The sequence below is a fragment of the Oreochromis aureus genome, linkage group 14 (assembly GCF_013358895.1).
Source record: "Oreochromis aureus strain Israel breed Guangdong linkage group 14, ZZ_aureus, whole genome shotgun sequence".
Classification (NCBI taxonomy): Eukaryota; Metazoa; Chordata; class Actinopteri; order Cichliformes; family Cichlidae; genus Oreochromis; species Oreochromis aureus.
This window is the reverse complement of record NC_052955.1, coordinates 17,697,260-17,715,517: the sequence shown is the minus strand read 5'-3', so window position 1 is coordinate 17,715,517 and position 18,258 is coordinate 17,697,260. Positions and strand designations below refer to the sequence as shown.

The following is an 18,258-nucleotide window of genomic DNA, read 5'->3' as shown; positions in this document are numbered from 1 at the left end:
CTGTTAACTGGAGAAGCGGTTTTAATCAGCCCCATCCCTTTTGACTTATGTGGTGTTGAGGCTGGCTGCTTTCGCCTGTAGGCCTCACAGTCCGCTATTAAATGGCCAGATTTAAAACAGTAAAAACACTTCCGGTCTGACCTGGGACATGGCACAGGCACCTCCCCTTGTGCCATGCTCACCACTAGCACCGCTAGCGTTAAGCTAGTGTCGTCGCGTCGCTTTGCTTAATGACACTGGCTTTATGGACGAGTGCGAACTCGTCCAGCCAGTGTCGCGACCTGCTGCAACGTGGAGACTTTCTGTTCGTTCAGATATACTGCCATCCGCTCGGAGATGCAGTTTTTGAATTCCTCAATGAGAATTAACTCCCGTACCGAAACTAGATCTGCAGCTTTACAGGCCATACACCATCGGTCAAAGAGGACACTTTTTTCCTCGCGAAATCCAGGAAGGATTGACCCTGCACCTTTTTCAACCCCGAAATCGCTGCCTATAAGCCTCGGGGACTAGTTCGTGAAGCTAACAGGATAGCACTTTTAGTTTGTCGTAATCCAAACTGCACTCAGTGGACAACGAGGAACAAACCTCCTGTGCCTTGCCCACCAGCTTGCACTGCAGCAGGATGGCCACGCATCCCGCGCGCCAACGCAAGGCTGTTGCTATCCGCTCAAATGATTCAAAGTAAACCTCCACCTCAGTGTCACGAAACACAGGGACCAGACGACTATTCCTGCCTACATCAAACTGCACCTCTGTCTGTGACAGAGAGGCCGCCACAGGAGGGGAGGAGGCCTGCTGGAGTTCCAGCTGTCGCATCTTGACCTTAGTCTCCGCCTCCACCTCCACCTTCTTTAGCTCGACCTCCCTAGCCCTAGCCAGTTCCGCGTCCAAACGCCTAAGCTCTATTTCCCTTTTCAGCTGGAACTCTCTCTCGAGCTGCTCCTTTTCCAGCTGGAGACGAGCCAGACGGACTTTGAGCCTAGCATCCTGCTTAGAACCCTCTGATGACTGGGTGGAGAGTGGATCAAAACGGGGCAGCGTCATTGGCCCGCCCTCGGGCAGCCCCTGGCCCACAGGTGTAGACACTGATGGTGGCTGTGGCTACAACGTAGCTTGCCATCACCAGTGTGTGAATGTGTGTGTGAATGGGTGGATGACTGGATATGTAAAGCGCTTTGGGGTCCTTAGGGACTAGTAAAGCGCTATATAAATACAGGCCATTTACCATTTACCATTCTACGACCTGGCTTGGAACATGAGGCGCTGCACTTAGTCCAGCCGGACCGGGTGTGCTCGGGGGTTGCATTACAACCACCCCCTTCTCCAACAACCCGGATACCAGAACGGCCTTCAGCTCCGCTTTGCATAGACCAGTGGAGACACTGATCCCGTAATGTGTTGCCACCTCCTGCAGATCCCTCTTCCTACAAACATCCAGCACAGCGAGCGACGGCCTTGCCGTAAACCCAGCAATATCAAAAGTGGCCATGAAAACTTAAATTGGCCCAAAACACATAAGATAACCACCCAAGGGCCACACAACACCTTTACTACACAAACAAAAGAACAGGCAAAACAAAATGTGTTGTGTCAAGTCAACCAACCCAACCCTCTCCCCAGTCCTGCCTACTCAGAATCTAGCCTCACCTAGCTTCTGGAGCGTACCAGGCTCGAGGCCACTTTAAAGGCAAATCATCAAGTGCCGAAGGCACCGAAAAAGCCTACCCCAACAGAGAATTAATCCCCACCGGGTTTGCTCCGAAAATAACAAAGGCAAAACAAAAAAATGAGTGTCCGAAGGAAGAGCAAACGCTCAGCTAGACACTCCCCTGTTCTAGCCAGGGAGAGCAGCAGCTAGTCAAATGACCCTCACACAACACACAAACACCTGTTCACAATCGTAATTAACTCAACTCCTTCCATTCCTATCCCGGACGAGCCCCCACTTTGTTACGTCCCCACATAAAAAGCTAGGCGATGAGGGTGGGGGGCAGTAACAGTTGGATCCGGGTGAAATGAAAAGAACGCCAGGCAGATGGTATTTAACACAAAATTAGTCTTTATTATAATCAATTAACTCAATAATCATATAAAAGGTAACAACGGAAAGAGACAGCACTGCTGCTTTAATTATAACTCAAACAGGTCAACCCAAAGAGAAAGGTGACCACTTCAACAAAGAAAACAACTATAAGGCTTCAACAGAAAAAGACAGCAATGCTGCTATTAGCACAAACTAGGCAGGCCAAACAAAGTAATGGAGGCCGCCGTCACTCAAGCAAAAACACTGCCCAGTTGAGCTACTCACAACAAGCCACGCACGGTGGGGCTGGTCACACGCACACAGCAGGCCTTTTCCACACCTAGGCTGGAAACACACTGACCAACAGGAAAATCCACCAGAAGCCTCTCCCACATCCACACTGCTCTCCTCCAGCTTATATCACCTCTGAGGGTAATTGGTGGTCAACGAGGGCAGATGAGCAGCAGGTGTGTTCTAAAGGAGAAGGAAGGGGCGGAGAGAGACAAGGGGAGGGGCAAGAAAGAAAGAGGAGGAGAGGGAGAAGACAACACCACGCCCACACACTCCCACAGCCTCACAGGATGTAACACCCAGCCAAACAAACCTGGCGCTGACCAGCTTAACCGAGGCCCGGACGCCGGGATGAGAGAGGGCATGCACCGAGTCAAAAACACGCCGACGCCACGAAAGGGGAACCACTGGGCGGGGGCGGCCGGTGGAAACGTCGCAAAGAAGGTGCGGACCGCCGTCCCACACCGGGTGTCCTCCAGCACGAGGCCCGCTTTCGTGACTGAAGGGCAAGGACGTCCGGTCAGCACGTTGTTCAGCGGCCATGGCAGCGTAGTCGACGCCGACATACACCGGAGAAACCAACACACGTGAGAGACAGTCAGCGACATGATTGGACTTACCAGCCACATGCTGAATGTCTGTGGTAAACTCTGAAATGGCCGCCAACTGGCGCTGCTGGCGTGCGCTCCATGGGTCAGAGACCTTGGACATCGCAAACGTCAAAGGTTTGTGGTCAACGTATGCAGTAAATTTGCGACCCTCGAGGAAAAAACGAAAATGTCGTGTTGCGAGGTGCAGGGCCAGCAACTCCCTGTCAAAAACACTGTACTTGAGTTCAGCATCCCTGAGCGTACGACTGAAAAAGGCGAGCGGTTGCCAGAGACCTGAAACCCGCTGTTCCAACACCCCACCCACTGCCACGTCGGACGCGTCGGTGGTCAGCGCGATCTCCGCCGACGGAAGCGGGTGGGCCAGCAGGGCGGCGTCAGCCAGCGCAGACTTGGCTGCGGAAAATGCCTGGATGTGTTCCGGCAGCCAGTCAACAGGATCTTTGGCTGTTTTACCTTTTAAGGCAGCATAGAGTGGCTGTAGCAGGTGGGCAGCTCTGGGGAGAAAGCGGTTGTAAAAATTTATCATCCCCAAGAACTCCTGCAACGCTTTAACCGATGTAGGACGCGGAAAAGCTGAAACGGCCCGGACTCTGTCGGGCAACGGAACCACACCTTCAGCGGAAATGCGGTGCCCGAGGAAATCCAGAACAGGCAACCCAAACTGGCACTTGGAAGGGTTGATGATCAGGCCGTGCGCTGTCAAACGCTGGAAAACCTGGTGCAGATGGAACTCGTGCTGGCTCGCTGAGCAGCTGGCCACCAATATATCGTCCAGATAAACAAAAATGAACGGCAGCCCACGCAAAACGGAGTCCATCAGCCGCTGAAAGGTCTGGGCGGCACCTTTCAGGCCAAACGGCATGCGCAAAAAACTCGAACAAGCGAAGGGGTAATGACAGCGGTTTTAGGAACGTCTTCGCGCGACGGGAACTTGGTGATACCCCACACCAAGTCAATTTTAGAAAAATCGACGCTCCAGCGAGATTGGCAGAAAAAAATCCTGAATGTGGGGATGGGGTAACGGTCATTCTCCGTGGCATTATTCAAACGGCGGAAATCTCCGCATGGCCGCCACTGACCGTCCGATTTGGGCACCATGTGAAGCGGAGAGGCCCATGCACTGTTCGAATGCTGTACAATGCCAAGGCGCTCCATGGCTGCAAACTCTTCCCAAGCGACGGACAGTTTGGCGGGGTCGAGGCGGCGCGCCACAACCACACCGGGGCCCAACCGTGGGAATATAATGCTCAACCCCATGCTTCGTTACCGTGCTAGAGAAATTAGGGACAGACAGCGACGGAAACTCTAAAAGCAAACGCTGAAAAGCATCCCCGGAGGTCACTACATTAGCCCGAATCAGGGGCTCGGCAGCCCGAGTAAAACAGGGTAGCGAAGAAAACGAGAGAGCATCAATTAAACGTCTGTTATCAACATCGACAAGCAGTCCATGAGCACACAGAAAATCAGCACCTAAAATAGGTACAGAGCTAGCGGCAACAACAAAGTTCCACTGGAAATCCCGGCCATGAAAACAAACAGTCACCAACCTTTCCCCAAACGTTTTGATGGGAGAGCCATTAGCTGCCATGAGCTGCGGTCCACAGTTCGCTGCTAGTCCGTCGGCAGCTGTAGGGGGAAGGAGGCTCTTCTGTGAGCCTGAGTCCACGAGAAAACGTCTCCCGGAGCGCGAGTCCTCTATGAAGAGCAGCCTTTCTGTATTGCCAGCGGTCGCGGCTGCTACGGCGCTGGCTGGCGGTCCGCTTCCTGGGCCGTGAAAGCGCAAGGCGGCAGGCAGCGACGCGCTCTGTCGCCAAAACGCTGATGGTAGAAACAGATGCTCTTTCGGCGGTGCCGGCGTGTAGCAATCCCTGCCGTCAGCAAGGGGGCGGATGCTCCGGGGGAGGCAGGTGGAGGCGTGGAAGGCGCCGCCGGCGAGTCTGTAGCCAGGGCGTGAACGTCGAAAGTGCGGCTAGCCAGGAGAATGCGATCCGCTTCTTCAGCCAGGGAGCGACAATCCTTCGCAGGCAGAAGCGGGGAGTTTGCGAGGACAGCTCTCACGGCGGCCGGTAGTTGGCGGAGGAAGAGGTGGACGAAGAGGAATTCCCCGTCATCCGGCCCGAGCAACGATAGCATGTACTCCATGAGCTCGAGCGCGGTACCGCCACCCAAGCCTGACAGGTTGAGGAGCTGCTCGGCTCGTTCAGCGTCGGAGAGGGCATAACGCCGAAGAAGCAGCTCTTTAAGGGCGCGTGTTTCCTTGGGCGGGTGGGTCCCGGAGGAGCGTCATCGCGCGACGGGTGGCCAGCGGGTCGAGCGAGGCCACCACATGGTGATACTCGTGTCGTCAGCCGAGATGCCGCGAAGGGGCGAACTGAGCCTCACGTGAACGAACCATGACGGGGGTCATGGAGCCAAAAGTCCGGCAGTTTCAGCGCCACAGCGAACGTAGCTGCAACAGGAGGCGGAGGTCCGGTGGCCGCTGATGCATCCATAGCGGAGTCTGCGTTATCTGCGGCCCGTTGCATGCTCGAGTCAGGGGTCACCAATGTGGAGGTAAGCATTAACGGCACAGAGCTCTCAGTTCTCACTCCTTCTTTATTCCTCTCTAACATCAACTGCACACATCGCGCCACACAACACAGGAACACACTTCCTAAACACTGGGTGTGAGTGGAGCCCTCTAGTGGTCCACCACAGTGTATCGTTTTTAGATCAAGGGATTTAGATTGTTTTTAGTAGAATTAAAGAGGGTTTTTAGACTATAAATACAATGAAAGACAGAGTCTGCAGAAACAGGAAATGTGTGCCTGTCGGTGACAGGAAACCGTGTGTGTGTGAGGAGATAGGTTGAATTTAGAACTCTGTGATAAGATGCATGAATTAAACCGTATTGTAATAAATACTTGCAATGAAGAAAGCAGCTTACACTCAATTAATATGAACGCAAAGCCTTGATGATGCCATAGGCAATTTGTTTTTTGTTTTGTTGGGTTGAAAAATAAATAAATTTGTGATCATACTTGTGGATCACAGTGGCACATAATGATTAGGCATATGATTTACTAATGGAGATGTAATAACTTTATTCTAAAATTCAAGGAGAACAAACAAGAACAACACCTTCAGTTGTGTCTTGTTGTTGTTCTCTGTGTAGTGTGCTGAGTTTTGTTTTTTGTTCCTTTTTTAAATGTTGCTTGAGTGATGAGCACTGTAACTTCTGAAGTAGCTCTCACCATGCGTCCTTGATGATGATAAGTCCAGAGCCAGCTGAGAGCTGGGTTGTCTGTTCTGTTTTATGTGACAAGGCTGAAAAATTAAAACTTAGTTTCTTGTTTTGAAAAAAAAAAAAGAGAGGTTTTGTGTTTCTCAGCCAAGAACAACTACAATTTCATTTTCTGTTTTGAGACAGGATAATAATAATAATAATAATAATAATAATAATAATAATAATAATAATAATAATAATAATAAAACAAAGAGTGATGTTTTGCTTAAGTGTTGAAGCAGGCTAATACTGCAACATACCGTCTAGTGCATGATCTGCGAGCAATATATGAAATCATCTTATTTATCTTTAAATAAACTCCAATTATGGAGACCTGAAGTCACATGCTTGGGGCACACCCTCAGGTGAAGGCAGAAAGCTCTGACTCTTTGTGAGCCTGAGTTGTGACCTTGGCTCCCTGTTTTTCTGCTTCCACCAAAGGTGGGGGTGACGCTCCCGTGGCATGTGCTCTGTTCTTTTTACTATCACAAAGAAAAAAAAAGAGAGAGAGGCCCCTGCTCTCTGAATACAATATTCTTTTCATAACTCGGCAGTATGAAATGTCATGAAACAGTGTAACTCACTCACAGTAAATCAGCAGTGTAGCACAACAAACCTATCTAATAAATCTAATGATTTTCACATTCTTTTAACTCAGAAGTATGATGTGGCCTACAGCAGTATCATGATTCACTCATTTTGATTATAGGTATAATGTAATATATAACAGCATAATAATCTCACAACTGCTACAAGCACATTTGCCTTTCTTAACACACGCGAAAGAAAGGCAACTGTTGAGAAAATGCTCTTTTGGGTGAGACAGTCCCAGAGGCCTTGCATGCAAGCTACTAATACACATACATGCAATGAAGAACAGCTTACACTACAGCACACACTATACATGCGCCTATATCCCTCATTAGTGTTAAAACAGGGAAAACTTAATAGTTTTGTTATCAAATGCTGAAGTTTATCCACTACTAACAAATAAACTCTCTGGGTTGCAGGACAACAACTTCAAAAAGAACGACACTGGTATGACCAACCAGTGATGAAACAACAAATTTAGTGGTTAAGAGTCAAATTGTGAGATGTTTTCTGCTGATTGAATCATATAAGTGATTACTGAAGGAAGGAAAATTCCTTTTTTGTGCTTTTAAACATGATCTTACAAATTTTACCATGTACCTGTGTTGTCCTGTCAACTTGGTGGGTTATGAGTTGATTATATGGTGAGAAAAAACACAAAAAAAGGGGGGAGAGAAGGCTGACACAGGGCCTGGCCCGGTGTTTCTCCCCTCTCTGAATAACACAGCCAATACAACATCATTTTCCTGTTCGTCTGTTTTTGTTTTGTTTTTGTTTTTTCTCTTTATGTTTAATCACAGGCTGCTTTGCCAGTCCTGAAAGCCGAAGCTGACCTGGACTCCTGCTCTCCCCTCTACCATCTCTGACCTTGACCCTGACCAAATGCTGCAGCAGCTGGACCCATAACAACAATCTAAAAATGTCAACAGTGCTACAGGAAAGCGATCTCATGCAGCAGAGACGGGGAGCGTTAAATCCAAGGCTCGTTTCACTACACGGAGGAGATTTCCAGACAGCTTCAGCTGACAGAGCTGTGACGAGACGCCCATTAAGCCCGAATGAAAAGTAAGGCCGAGCAAAAGAATGCTGACCTTGATAACTCTGCATTAACACTGTGCAGGACAGTGATGGACCAACACGGATGATCGGGCAGCAGAAGAAAGGGTGTGCCAGAGACAGGAGGAGCAACTGAGGTCAAAAGGCACCTCAGAATGGACAAAACACAGAAGAAGATGCAGGTTTCACCTGCGGTGAGCATGGACACTGGAGAAAGGACTGCCCCAATTGGGGCCAGGACCAGGACACACTGAACTGTGAGCAGCAGCAGCAATGGTCGCAAACGGACTGAAAAGGAGGAGGGCAGGACCCCAGGGCATGCTTCAGGCCGTGGTTTACCCAAAACACCAGAACAGGAAAGTGATAAACACGCCAACATACACACACATACACACACTGACTCAGAATGAAGAGAAACACACACCTGAACAGACATGCACTTGTTGATTGAGTGACAAATGAGACACACACACACCAGACAATGTACACTCATCAAACATGACTGATGCCCTGAACGCCTTGAGACAGATCTAGCAGGCCCAAACTCAGGACTATGTAAATAATACAAGTGACTGCTAAAAAGACTACTACTGCCTTTTCACTGTGCAATACTTTTTGTTAAAAACCAACGGTGCAATAGACTTCAATACTTGAAATACTTGAAATACTTGCAATTCCTTTGTGTTCTTATTCTTATTTATTCTATTTATCCCTTTTTGTATTTTAACTTTTATTTTGTGTTTTGTAACATGTATCCTGCCATGTCTAAAACTCATGATTAACCGTATAATTGTTTCCACTGTTGCTGCATACATAGCCGTGACAAATGATGATGATGATGACTCTGACCTGTTGGAACATGAAAACTTTGTGTGATTAATGATGGTGTGATAGAAACTGTACAACAAGATGTTACATACTGATATCTCACTTGAAAGTTATACTGACAACAGGAGGGAATGTCAATGGAAAATTGTACTTAGTAGTCAGTATAAGCTTTTAATGATATAAGTTTGCATATGATAGAATACTGTATGTTGACCTCTGATGACTTAGACTGTTGTCCACTACAAGACTGTTTTATAAATTCTTTCTCACAGCGATAATAGCTGAACAAGCAGGAAGAGGAGAGCTGGACACTTTTATCTGCGCTCTCTAACAAGAAGAAGGGCTGCGTCCTTCTGAATCTCACAACACACACACATACACCTGAACCACTCTTATCTTCACTCCCTACGCACTAACATTCCGGAACGGAACATTCCAGTAAGATAGCCACATACTGTTGTATAGTCATTTTTCTTAGAAGAGCGAAAATACGCCGCCCTGTTGTGTGGGCACCAGTGACTATAAATGCACGAATAAAGAAGTACACTGTGTGACTCTCTTCTGAGACGCTCACCCATGTACATGTGATTTATTACGCTGTCTCATTGTGTTTCTGTTTATATTTGCAGTTTGCCATTTGGGATTTTCCCTTAACAAATGTCCAGGAATCAGTGACAAAGCTGAAGCTGCGCCGGGGCTGGATCTTTCAACAAGACAACGACCCGAAACACTGCTCAAAATCCACTAAGGCATTCATGCAGAGGAACAAGTACAACGTTCTGGAATGGTCATCTCAGTCCCCAGACCTGAATATTATTGAAAATCTGTGGTGTGAGTTAAGAGAGCTGTCCATGCTCGGAAGCCATCAAACCTGAATGAACTAGAGATGTTTTGTAAAGACAAATGGTCCAAAAAACCTTCAACCACAATCCAGACTCTCATTGGAAGCTACAGGAAGCGTTTAGAGGCTGTAATTTCTGCAAAAGGCGGATCTACTAAATATTGATTTCATTTCTTTTTTTGTGGTACCCAAATTTATGCACGTGCCTGATTTTTGTTTAAACAATTATTGCACACTTTCTGTAAATCCAATAAACTTCATTTCACTTCTCAAATATCACTGTGTGTGTCTCCTATATCAGCGGTCCCCAACCTTTTTTGCGCCACGGACCGGTTTATGCCTGACAATATTTTCACGGACCGGCAATGAGGTGTCGCGGATGAATACAACAAAATAAAACTAGTGCCGGTACCGAAAAAAAGAAGATTTATTCATAACACACGTGAAAAGACCCAGGAAAACCGAGTTAACGATAAAAACGATAACAAAATAACGTTGAAAACCGATAAAAACCCTGAAAACCATACATTTCACACCTGAGCCTCAACTCTCGCGGCCCGGTACCAAACGACTCACGGACCGGTACCGGTCCGAGGCCCGGGGGTTGGGGACCGCTGTCCTATATGATATATTTAACTGACATTTTTTATTGTAACAATCAACAATTTATACAGGAAAATAATGACTATTAACAGGGTTGCCCAAACTTTTGCATTTTGTAGGTCTGCAATTTTGCACAAACCTCTGACAGCCCACATTTTAAAACCCAAATCTTTCCAACCGGGTTCAAAGGCCTTATTGCCCCAGATAAGCGAGAATTGGGATAGTGCTGGTGTTTCATTTTGAAACTTGAGTGCATGGAACCAGACACAAATGGTATTTTTAACAAACAGATTCAATGTATCTTTCATCAGATCTTTATATTTTGCGGAGTACAGGTAAGAACTGAGCGGTAAGGGGGTAGTGCTTGTCCTTTCTAAATTTACCCAGGATAAGGTTGTCGTTGAAAACCAGCTTTAGGCTGTAGAGCGCTGGGCAGCCCAGTAGTACCATTTCAGGTTTAGAATACCCAGACCTCCCCTGTCATACGGAAGATATAGTAACAATAGGCGTAGTCTGGCCTTTTTGCCTTTTTGAAAAAGTCATCTGGAGGGCTGAGAGGAATGGCTTGGAAGAGATATAGAAATTTTGGGAGAATGTTCATCTTGAGAATGTTTAGACATGTCATCTGCGAACGATCCAATTTTGGACACTGTTTGTTCTGATGCCAGAGATATTTTGGTTGCTCCTTATGTCAATAGCCAATGGCTCAGTTGCTAGTGTGAAGAGAAGAGGCGAAAGGGAGCAGCCTTGGCGTGTACCTCTACCTAGATTGAAGGGTTTAGATATAATGTTGTTGGTTGTAACTGAGGCTAATATTTTGACCCAAGTCATAAAGTAACTGCCAAAGCCAACCTGAGAGAGTACTTTATAAAGATAGTTATGTTCGACCCGATCAAAGGCTTTTTCTTCATCCAATGAAAGCAGAGCCATATCTGGATGTTCTGAATTTGAGTAAATTACATTCAGGACTCTGCAAATACCATGATGCGCTTGCCGGCCTTTTAGAATAGAATATAATAATCCTTTAATTGTCCCACAAGGGGAAATTTGGTTGTAAAAGCAGCAAAATAAACAAAACACATATACAAACAGAACAGGACACAGAACAGAAACACACACAATTTTTAGATATTTACATCATGGAAAATAGTTACCAAAACAGAGTACTGTACAGTTATTAAAAATTAGAGTACAGATAAATGGCAAACCCAGGTTGTAGTGTGCAAAACCCATTCTGGTCAGAGTCAGTGAGAAGATGAAGATACCATTCAAATCTATTTGCCAGTACTTTAGCTATTATCTTGGCATCAGAATTTATTAGTGAAATTGGTCTGTAAGATTCTTATTTTGTAGGCGGTTTCCCAGGCTTGGGTCGCATCTCCTGTTGACGTATATAGTTGCGAGTAATAAAGTTCAAAGAGATCATTTATTCTTTGAGGATCTGTGTTGTTTTCATCTGCGGGTCTAATTTTGTTTGTTGTTCGTTTGTTCAGTAACGCTTTTATGCACCATGCCAAAAGTTTTCCTGCCTTTTCCCCCTCATGGCGCAAAGTGGGCGATAAACAAACAAGAGAAAAGCTGATCAGCTGATCATTTATCAGTTTAATGATTGAAGTAGCAACAGGAGAGGGAGGGGGAGAGAATGAGAGAAGAAGAGGCAGCTGTGCAGCAAAGACAGAATAACTCCAGCTTTGTGTCTTTTTCATTCTAGCTTAAGTACAGGACAAACTGCGTCTCTTCTCAGCTCAATACAAAACCTGTAATATTTTCTATGAATGAGGGACCATTCCATTTTTAAGGAGCCGTTAGCAACTCTACCCAGTAAACACCAGTATGTGGGCCCCACATGGGCTATGGGGGTTCCAAGTGGGGATGGGCTTACAATGGGCATCCAATCTGGGACTCACCTAGGTTAGCCATGTAGGACCCACCTGAGCCAGCCCAGATGGGGTAAGTTCTATGGGCACCATATGGGTAATATATGGGAAGTTGCATGAACAAGCAACTGAGTTTAACGACCTTAGTTAAGTATAATTATTAGTCATGTGTAAGTATAAACATGAATTAAGATGAAATAACTGATAATAAATTATGCCAGAGGCAGCATATGTATATTTAATTAATAACAAAATATACATGTAAAATATATTAATATAAGTGAAACACAAAGAACAGATGTGACTTCAAATTGTAAGATGCTTAATAAAATAAAATAAATGGTTTTACATTTGAGTGGGAAAAAATTTCACTCCATGTAGGAGTGATTTTCAAATCTTATGTTATTTCATGAAATATCACGAGGTTTTCTCAAACCCGTCCCCCCCTCCATTCTGGAACATTCTTCATTTCGCGCCTTTGGACAAAGCTGACCGTTAAGCTGGCAATTTTGGATTAAGTGCATCTTTGAGCTACGGACTTATTTTCTGCAATAAAGGTAAGAACTTTTGGACATAATTTGAATCCATAAGTATAAATGAAATGTTTACAAAGTTATGATGCTGCAAAGTAAAGTATGGCACAACTGCTGGCGAACTTTTTGCTAGCACTCAAGCAAGGCTAAGCTAGTTGAAATTTTTACGTAATGTTGGATTTAGCCAATTTTCACAGTTTGAAAGCATCGTCTGGTGTCCTGTATACTGCTTAACTAGCACCAAAATTAATTACTGCGTATACTTAACATCAAGTTGTACTTAAACATTATCTTGGTTTTTCTCTATGATTAGTATTAATAAAGGACTGTATTAGACCAATTTAACGAAGTTCTAATTTTTAAGAGGAATATGGGAGGTATTTTCACTATCAGAGCAACCAAAATTGCTTTGGTGTTGTCTTTATTAGCTTCATTCCTCACGGCTAAGTGAGGAGGGTAGGCCATGGCCATGAGCAACTAGTCCCCAGCTTTTGCCCCTGTGTCAGTAGCATGCACAGCAGTCAGAGAGGCAGATCAGTGAGCACTCTATTTCTGTAGAAGATATCATCATTTTTCTTGCCATTGTTCTCATTTTTCCAGAAAAAGCAAATAAAACATAGGTGATCTTGATTTGTTTGGGTTTTTTTAATACACACTTTAGTATGCAACTTTATATGTGTAGTTGTTTTAGTGAGAACTTAATCAGAAATAGTGTACTGACTCTAGAATCTGCCTCTTACTGTTGTGCAAGCTCTGTACATGAGGGAAACTGATTATCCGGTTGTTCAGTGATGACGCCACGAATCCTACTTCCGGGCCTAAAGTAGTCTGCGTTTAATATGGCTTTTGTGTTGTTAACATGTTTAATGCTTTGTATTTTCTTCTATTTAATCTCAAAAGCTCCTAAAACATTCAGTGATCACCGTTGACCTCCCTCGGCTTTTATTACCGCTAATCATTTATTTAAGCTCAGTTTTTAAAACCTTACGATGTAACTACAGCACAGCCCATGCAGCAGTATATGAATAACTAACCTCGTATTGTGGATGGATTATCTCAGTTGTTCTCCTGGTTGAAGTTTGGTCCGTTTACAGCATCCTGCCATGCGATTACATTTGTTCCTGACCACTGAGAACACTCACGTTAACTTTTATCGAGTGGAAAAAAAGTTAGCTTGTTTATATTATGCTAACATAGCTGTGTCGCTAGCGGTCACGGAGCACATCGTTATATACCAGCTAGCCAAACTTCAGTAACCCTACAAACGTCACTGCTGTTTAGTTTTCTGTCTTCATTTATGTTGGAAGTGATAGCAGAGCTGTACGTTTGAATTTGTTTCTAAACCCCTGCAGTCAGGACATGCTATAATGTATTTAGATGGAAGCTAGCGAGCTAACTTCATGCTAACTTCTAACTCTGTTAAATGTCATAAATTCCGTTTTCATGGATGCCTGGATGTTAAACTCAATTGTTACACCTGGTAGAGAAGAACGCTGATCATTTTATTAAAGATGAAAGACTTTAGACAGTGTTTTAACTCTCAGTAATGCCACAGTGATCATTTGATATATGGACCTCCAGCAGAGTTTAGGCCCAGACACGGCCAGTGACGTCAGACTGAACAACCGGATTTAAGCAGAACTGATTGGTCTTGTTAGGGCCACAGTGCCAACTCCTTTTACTATGATTGCCGTGGCCCTCCTTTTTTCCTTTTTGTAATGTATATTTAGCTAGAATCTACAGATTTATTTATTTATAAAAAGAAAAGCAATTGCTCTTCTCATCCGTAAATACTCTGCATCTTCAACGTGATTCAGTTTATTTTGAAAAGTTTCAACAGGATGTTGAGCTTTATTGTGAAAGGTTTATGTGGAAAATAAACAAGCGGACACGCCGTGGTTTTACCGTCATTGTTGCTAACGACAACGCATAAAAACAGGCGCTTGTCCGTCCGTAGTGTGGTTATATTAAATATAAGAGTAAGAGAAAACTTTAAGAAATTAATATAGCCACTACAGTGACCATCAAAATGATGAAAAAATATTGCCGTAAACAGTTTATTTTGCGACACCACGAAACAAACGATAGCGTAAAATGAAACGATAGACGTTTTTATATTGTCATCCGATATATATCGTTATATCGAACAGCCCTACAAAGCACTATGTCAGGTCTTTGAAAACTGTAATGCCTTTTTCAACTATCCATTGGACTCAAAATGCCTTGGAATTTACTTTGTTTTAAATCTGTCTAAACAAATGCATCTTGTATTACTTGATGAATTAAAACAGAAAATTGTGCTTTTGCCATTGAAGTCTGGATATGTGGCATTGCCACTGCTGTACTAGTTGGCTTCTTTTTGCTTTCTCCCCAGCATGCTACCATTTGCAGTTGTTGATTTTCTGGATGGTGGAGGTGTATCCATAATTCCTTGCAAGTGGTTTACAGGACCAGTGGAAGATTCTTGTTTCTGGCCACCAGGGAGAGTCAATATCAATAAGGCTGTAAAGGATGGAGTTACTCCAGATGCAAACTGGTCACAGTACAGAGTTCGCATCTTGGGGAAAGCTGGTAAGAAGCATTTTTGTTTATTGCTACCAAATATTCTGTCATTAAAGACAGAACAAAAGATTTCCCTGTAATTACACTAACAACATTTTGTTGATGTATGTCAAAAATTTACAGAAAACTATGAAAATGCCAGGGTGAAACTGCGGAGGTCTGAAGCAACCTCTGATCTGCAGACTGAGTCTGATTCTGGAAGCAGATTTGGAAAAGGGAAGCGGAAAAGGAGGTAATAATGTTTCTTAAAAACGCCTTAAAAGCAACAATTTATTGTGGTGATTATAAGAAAAACAAAAACAAACTGACAGCATCTTTAGTAGACCACTGCTGCTCACCAGATTTAGATATGATCTTAAAATAGCACTTTGTAACTTTTTGACTTTTAAAAATCAGTTTTAGACTCCTTTTGATGCCGGACTATACATTAATTTTTTATTTTTTTTAGTTTGTAGGACTAACCAGTAACTAAATTGTTTGTGGCATTTTTTAATATTTTTTTAAATTCATTTTAAGGCCAGTGATTCAGTCAAGCTCAGATGAGGATTGGGACAATGCTGCGGAACAGCCAGAGAACTCATCACCATCAGCAATGGAGAATAGACATTCAAGTGAAACTCCCCACCAGAACATCACTCATCCATTTGTTCAGCTACCACCACCCTCAACTCCTTCACAAGCTGTTCCAAGACAACTTGTACAAGCCACCAATACCAGCATGTTTGTACGTGTTCTAACCCTCCTGGAAGACATTAAGGAGACTCAGAGGATCCACAGTCGAATGCTACAGTCTCTCCTCAAACAACGTGATGGACCAGTTGCTGCAGTATTACCCGAGGGTGCTGGTTTTCCTCTCCGGACAGTCGCAGACGTGGAAGCACTGGAGCAAAAACTGATAGACCCTGTCTTCCTGAAAGAAGTGGTAAATAATAATGATGTAATAATAGCTCTTTGCATTCACATCAGTGTTTGACTTTGATACTTAACTCTTTCTCAGTCAAACAGCATCAAAATTATTAAGCCTAATTACTGTGTAGCTGTGCAGGTTTTCTTTTAGGTGTGACTGATCGTACTACTGTGTCAGTAAAATTATTGTCCTTGCGTGTCCTAAGGTTGCTGTTGTGGCAGAGATCGGAGGGAGCACTGTTGATGAAGCCACCAGAAGAATGATGGCCTTCATTATGGACAATGCTCTTTCCAGGCAATATAACTTCGTTGGGCGCCATGGAAAGCGGGAATTTCGAGGGCTTAAAATTTTTGAAGTGCTATATGGTAAGTGCATTAGTTATAAGATATTTTGTTGATGTTTGAATCACAGACGCTCACTTCAGCTGTTGTCAGTCTTCCAATTAATTTAATCACTGACTTAAGGTTTTTATACTTTGGTTCTACATTTATGTGAGATTTTAATATAATATATAATATATATTTTAAATATAAGTATGTAACAAAAAAAGAGAATTACAGCTGTGTCTTTAGATTCAGTAATATAGTCTCACTTTCTTGTGGTCAATATCTGTGCTTTACAGGCAGCTTGAAAAAAAATGCTCTTACAAGCCAGATTACCAGAAAAGAGGCAGACAAGGCAGCATCCAAGTGGTTTATTGGTGCAAGAGATAGAGGAGGAAATTGCATGGCAAGGGCACAGTGTCGTGTGCAGGAGAGGTATACCTTAGTGACTCTGTTGAGATAGACTGTGGAGATGAAATTAATTACAAATACTTTATTATTGAGGGAAATTATGTTTGGGGGTTTTTTTTGGGGGGGGGGGTGTCATCAGCTCATGTTGTTCTGGAGGGTGATGGCTGCTGCCAGGAATGACCACATATTTTTCTCTTTGTTTTGCAGCATACTTGAAGACGTAGGAGGTCAAACAACCTGACCAGCCCCACCTTCAAAACAACTCCAGTAGTATTTCAAATCTGATGTTATTTGTGAAGAAATGCACTTTTTTTCAAGACCAATGGATCGGTGAATGAGTGAGAAGCTGTGTTTCAGTGCATTTCGTTTTCTTTTAAACTGTATAACATTGATTTGTTATTGTTTTGTGTATACTAGGGACCTTTTTTGTCAACATGTTCTGTAAACAAAATTTTTTTTTGTATAGTATATAAAAAATTACTGTTATACTGCATTCTGTTTTAAAATTTCATATTAATCAGTATTGTAAAATAAAAAAGATTAACTGACTTTGTTGTACAGGTGATTTACATTTTAGCTTACTGTATTATCCAAAATCCCATCTGGGCAAGCACACTTGGGGCCACCATGGAAATGGAGGACAAAAATAGCTGGGTCCCAGGTGGGTAACCCAGGTGGGCCCCAAATATCAGACCAGCTTCTATGCATATGGGCCCCACACATGTTTTTTGGTTGGGTCTGATTTGGGGCCCATCATTAACCCATCTGGGCAAACACATTTGGGGCCACCATGGAAACTGAGGACAAAAGTAGCTGGGTCCCAGGTGGGTAACCCAGGTGGGCCCCAAATATCAGACCCTCTTCTACCCATCTGGGCCTCACATCGTTTGTTGGCTGGGCCTGATTTGGGACCCATCCGGGGCCCATCATTAACCCATCTGGGCAAACACACTTGGGGCCACCATGAAAACTGCGGACAAAAGTAGCTGGGTCCCAGGTGGGTAACCCAAATGGGCCCCAACTATCAGACCCACTCCTACCCATCTGGGTCCCACACTTGTTTTTTGGCTGGGCGTGATTTGGGGCCCATCCAGGGCCCGTCATTAACCTATGTGGGCAAACACATTTGGGGCCACCATGGAAACTGAGGACAAAATTAGCTGGACCCCAGTTGGGTTTCCCAAGTGGGCCCCAAATATTAGCCCTGCTGCTCCCTATTTGGGCCCCACATATGTGTGTTGACTGGGATACAAACTAACCTTATGAATAAAATAAAGTTCACCATCAGTAACATCACAGCACCCACCCAGCTGTATAGAAACCCCGTCATGCTAGCTAGTTAGTACGCAGTAAGAGTTATTGTAACTGACTGTAAAAAGTCAGCAAAACGAAAATAAACTCCACCTAAACTTGGTTTATATCTGACCCAGATAGACTGCAGCTCATAACTTCTTACTTGAAGTTCAGTTCACCTGACACTCGGACTGGCGGCTGCCTCGGGTCTCTCCTCCTCCTGCCTACACTTCCCTCATC

At 44.3% G+C, this 18,258-nt stretch overlaps 3 protein-coding genes across 5 annotated transcripts in view; 2 read left to right on the top strand and 1 right to left on the bottom strand.

The window, feature by feature from the left end:
* The window catches only part of LOC120432856, a 520,225-nt gene that overhangs the window by 364,986 nt on the left and 136,981 nt on the right, over positions 1-18,258 (bottom strand). The window lies entirely within an intron of this gene.
* Positions 1-18,258, top strand: part of LOC116318444 (galaxin-2-like) — a 116,062-nt gene that overhangs the window by 82,620 nt on the left and 15,184 nt on the right. The window lies entirely within an intron of this gene.
* On the top strand, positions 12,524-17,178 carry LOC116311143. Of its 3 annotated transcripts, none has more exons than XM_039598182.1 (7): positions 12,524-12,546; positions 14,897-15,093; positions 15,208-15,316; positions 15,601-16,006; positions 16,197-16,356; positions 16,614-16,749; positions 16,933-17,178. In XM_039598182.1, exons 2-7 carry the CDS (start codon positions 14,898-14,900, stop codon positions 16,964-16,966), a joined length of 1,041 nt encoding a protein of 346 aa, XP_039454116.1. In that variant the 5' UTR covers positions 12,524-12,546; position 14,897; the 3' UTR covers positions 16,967-17,178. The 3 variants fall into 3 exon arrangements, with proteins under 3 accessions (XP_039454116.1, XP_039454117.1, XP_039454118.1); XM_039598183.1 differs by lacking the exon at positions 12,524-12,546 and adding an exon at positions 14,489-14,501; XM_039598184.1 differs by lacking the exons at positions 12,524-12,546; positions 16,614-16,749 and having other exon boundaries at positions 14,608-15,093.

What these genes read in the sequence shown, in the direction of transcription:
- LOC116311143 (XM_039598182.1), top strand. Translation starts at nt 14,898, where the DNA reads ATGCTACCATTTGCAGTTGTTGATTTTCTGGATGGTGGAGGTGTATCC. An exon ending in TCGCATCTTGGGGAAAGCTG is followed by an intron (nt 15,094 to 15,207) that starts GTAAGAAGCATT and finishes AAAAATTTACAG; the next exon opens with AAAACTATGAAAATGCCAGG. An exon ending in AAAGGGAAGCGGAAAAGGAG is followed by an intron (nt 15,317 to 15,600) that starts GTAATAATGTTT and finishes ATTCATTTTAAG; the next exon opens with GCCAGTGATTCAGTCAAGCT.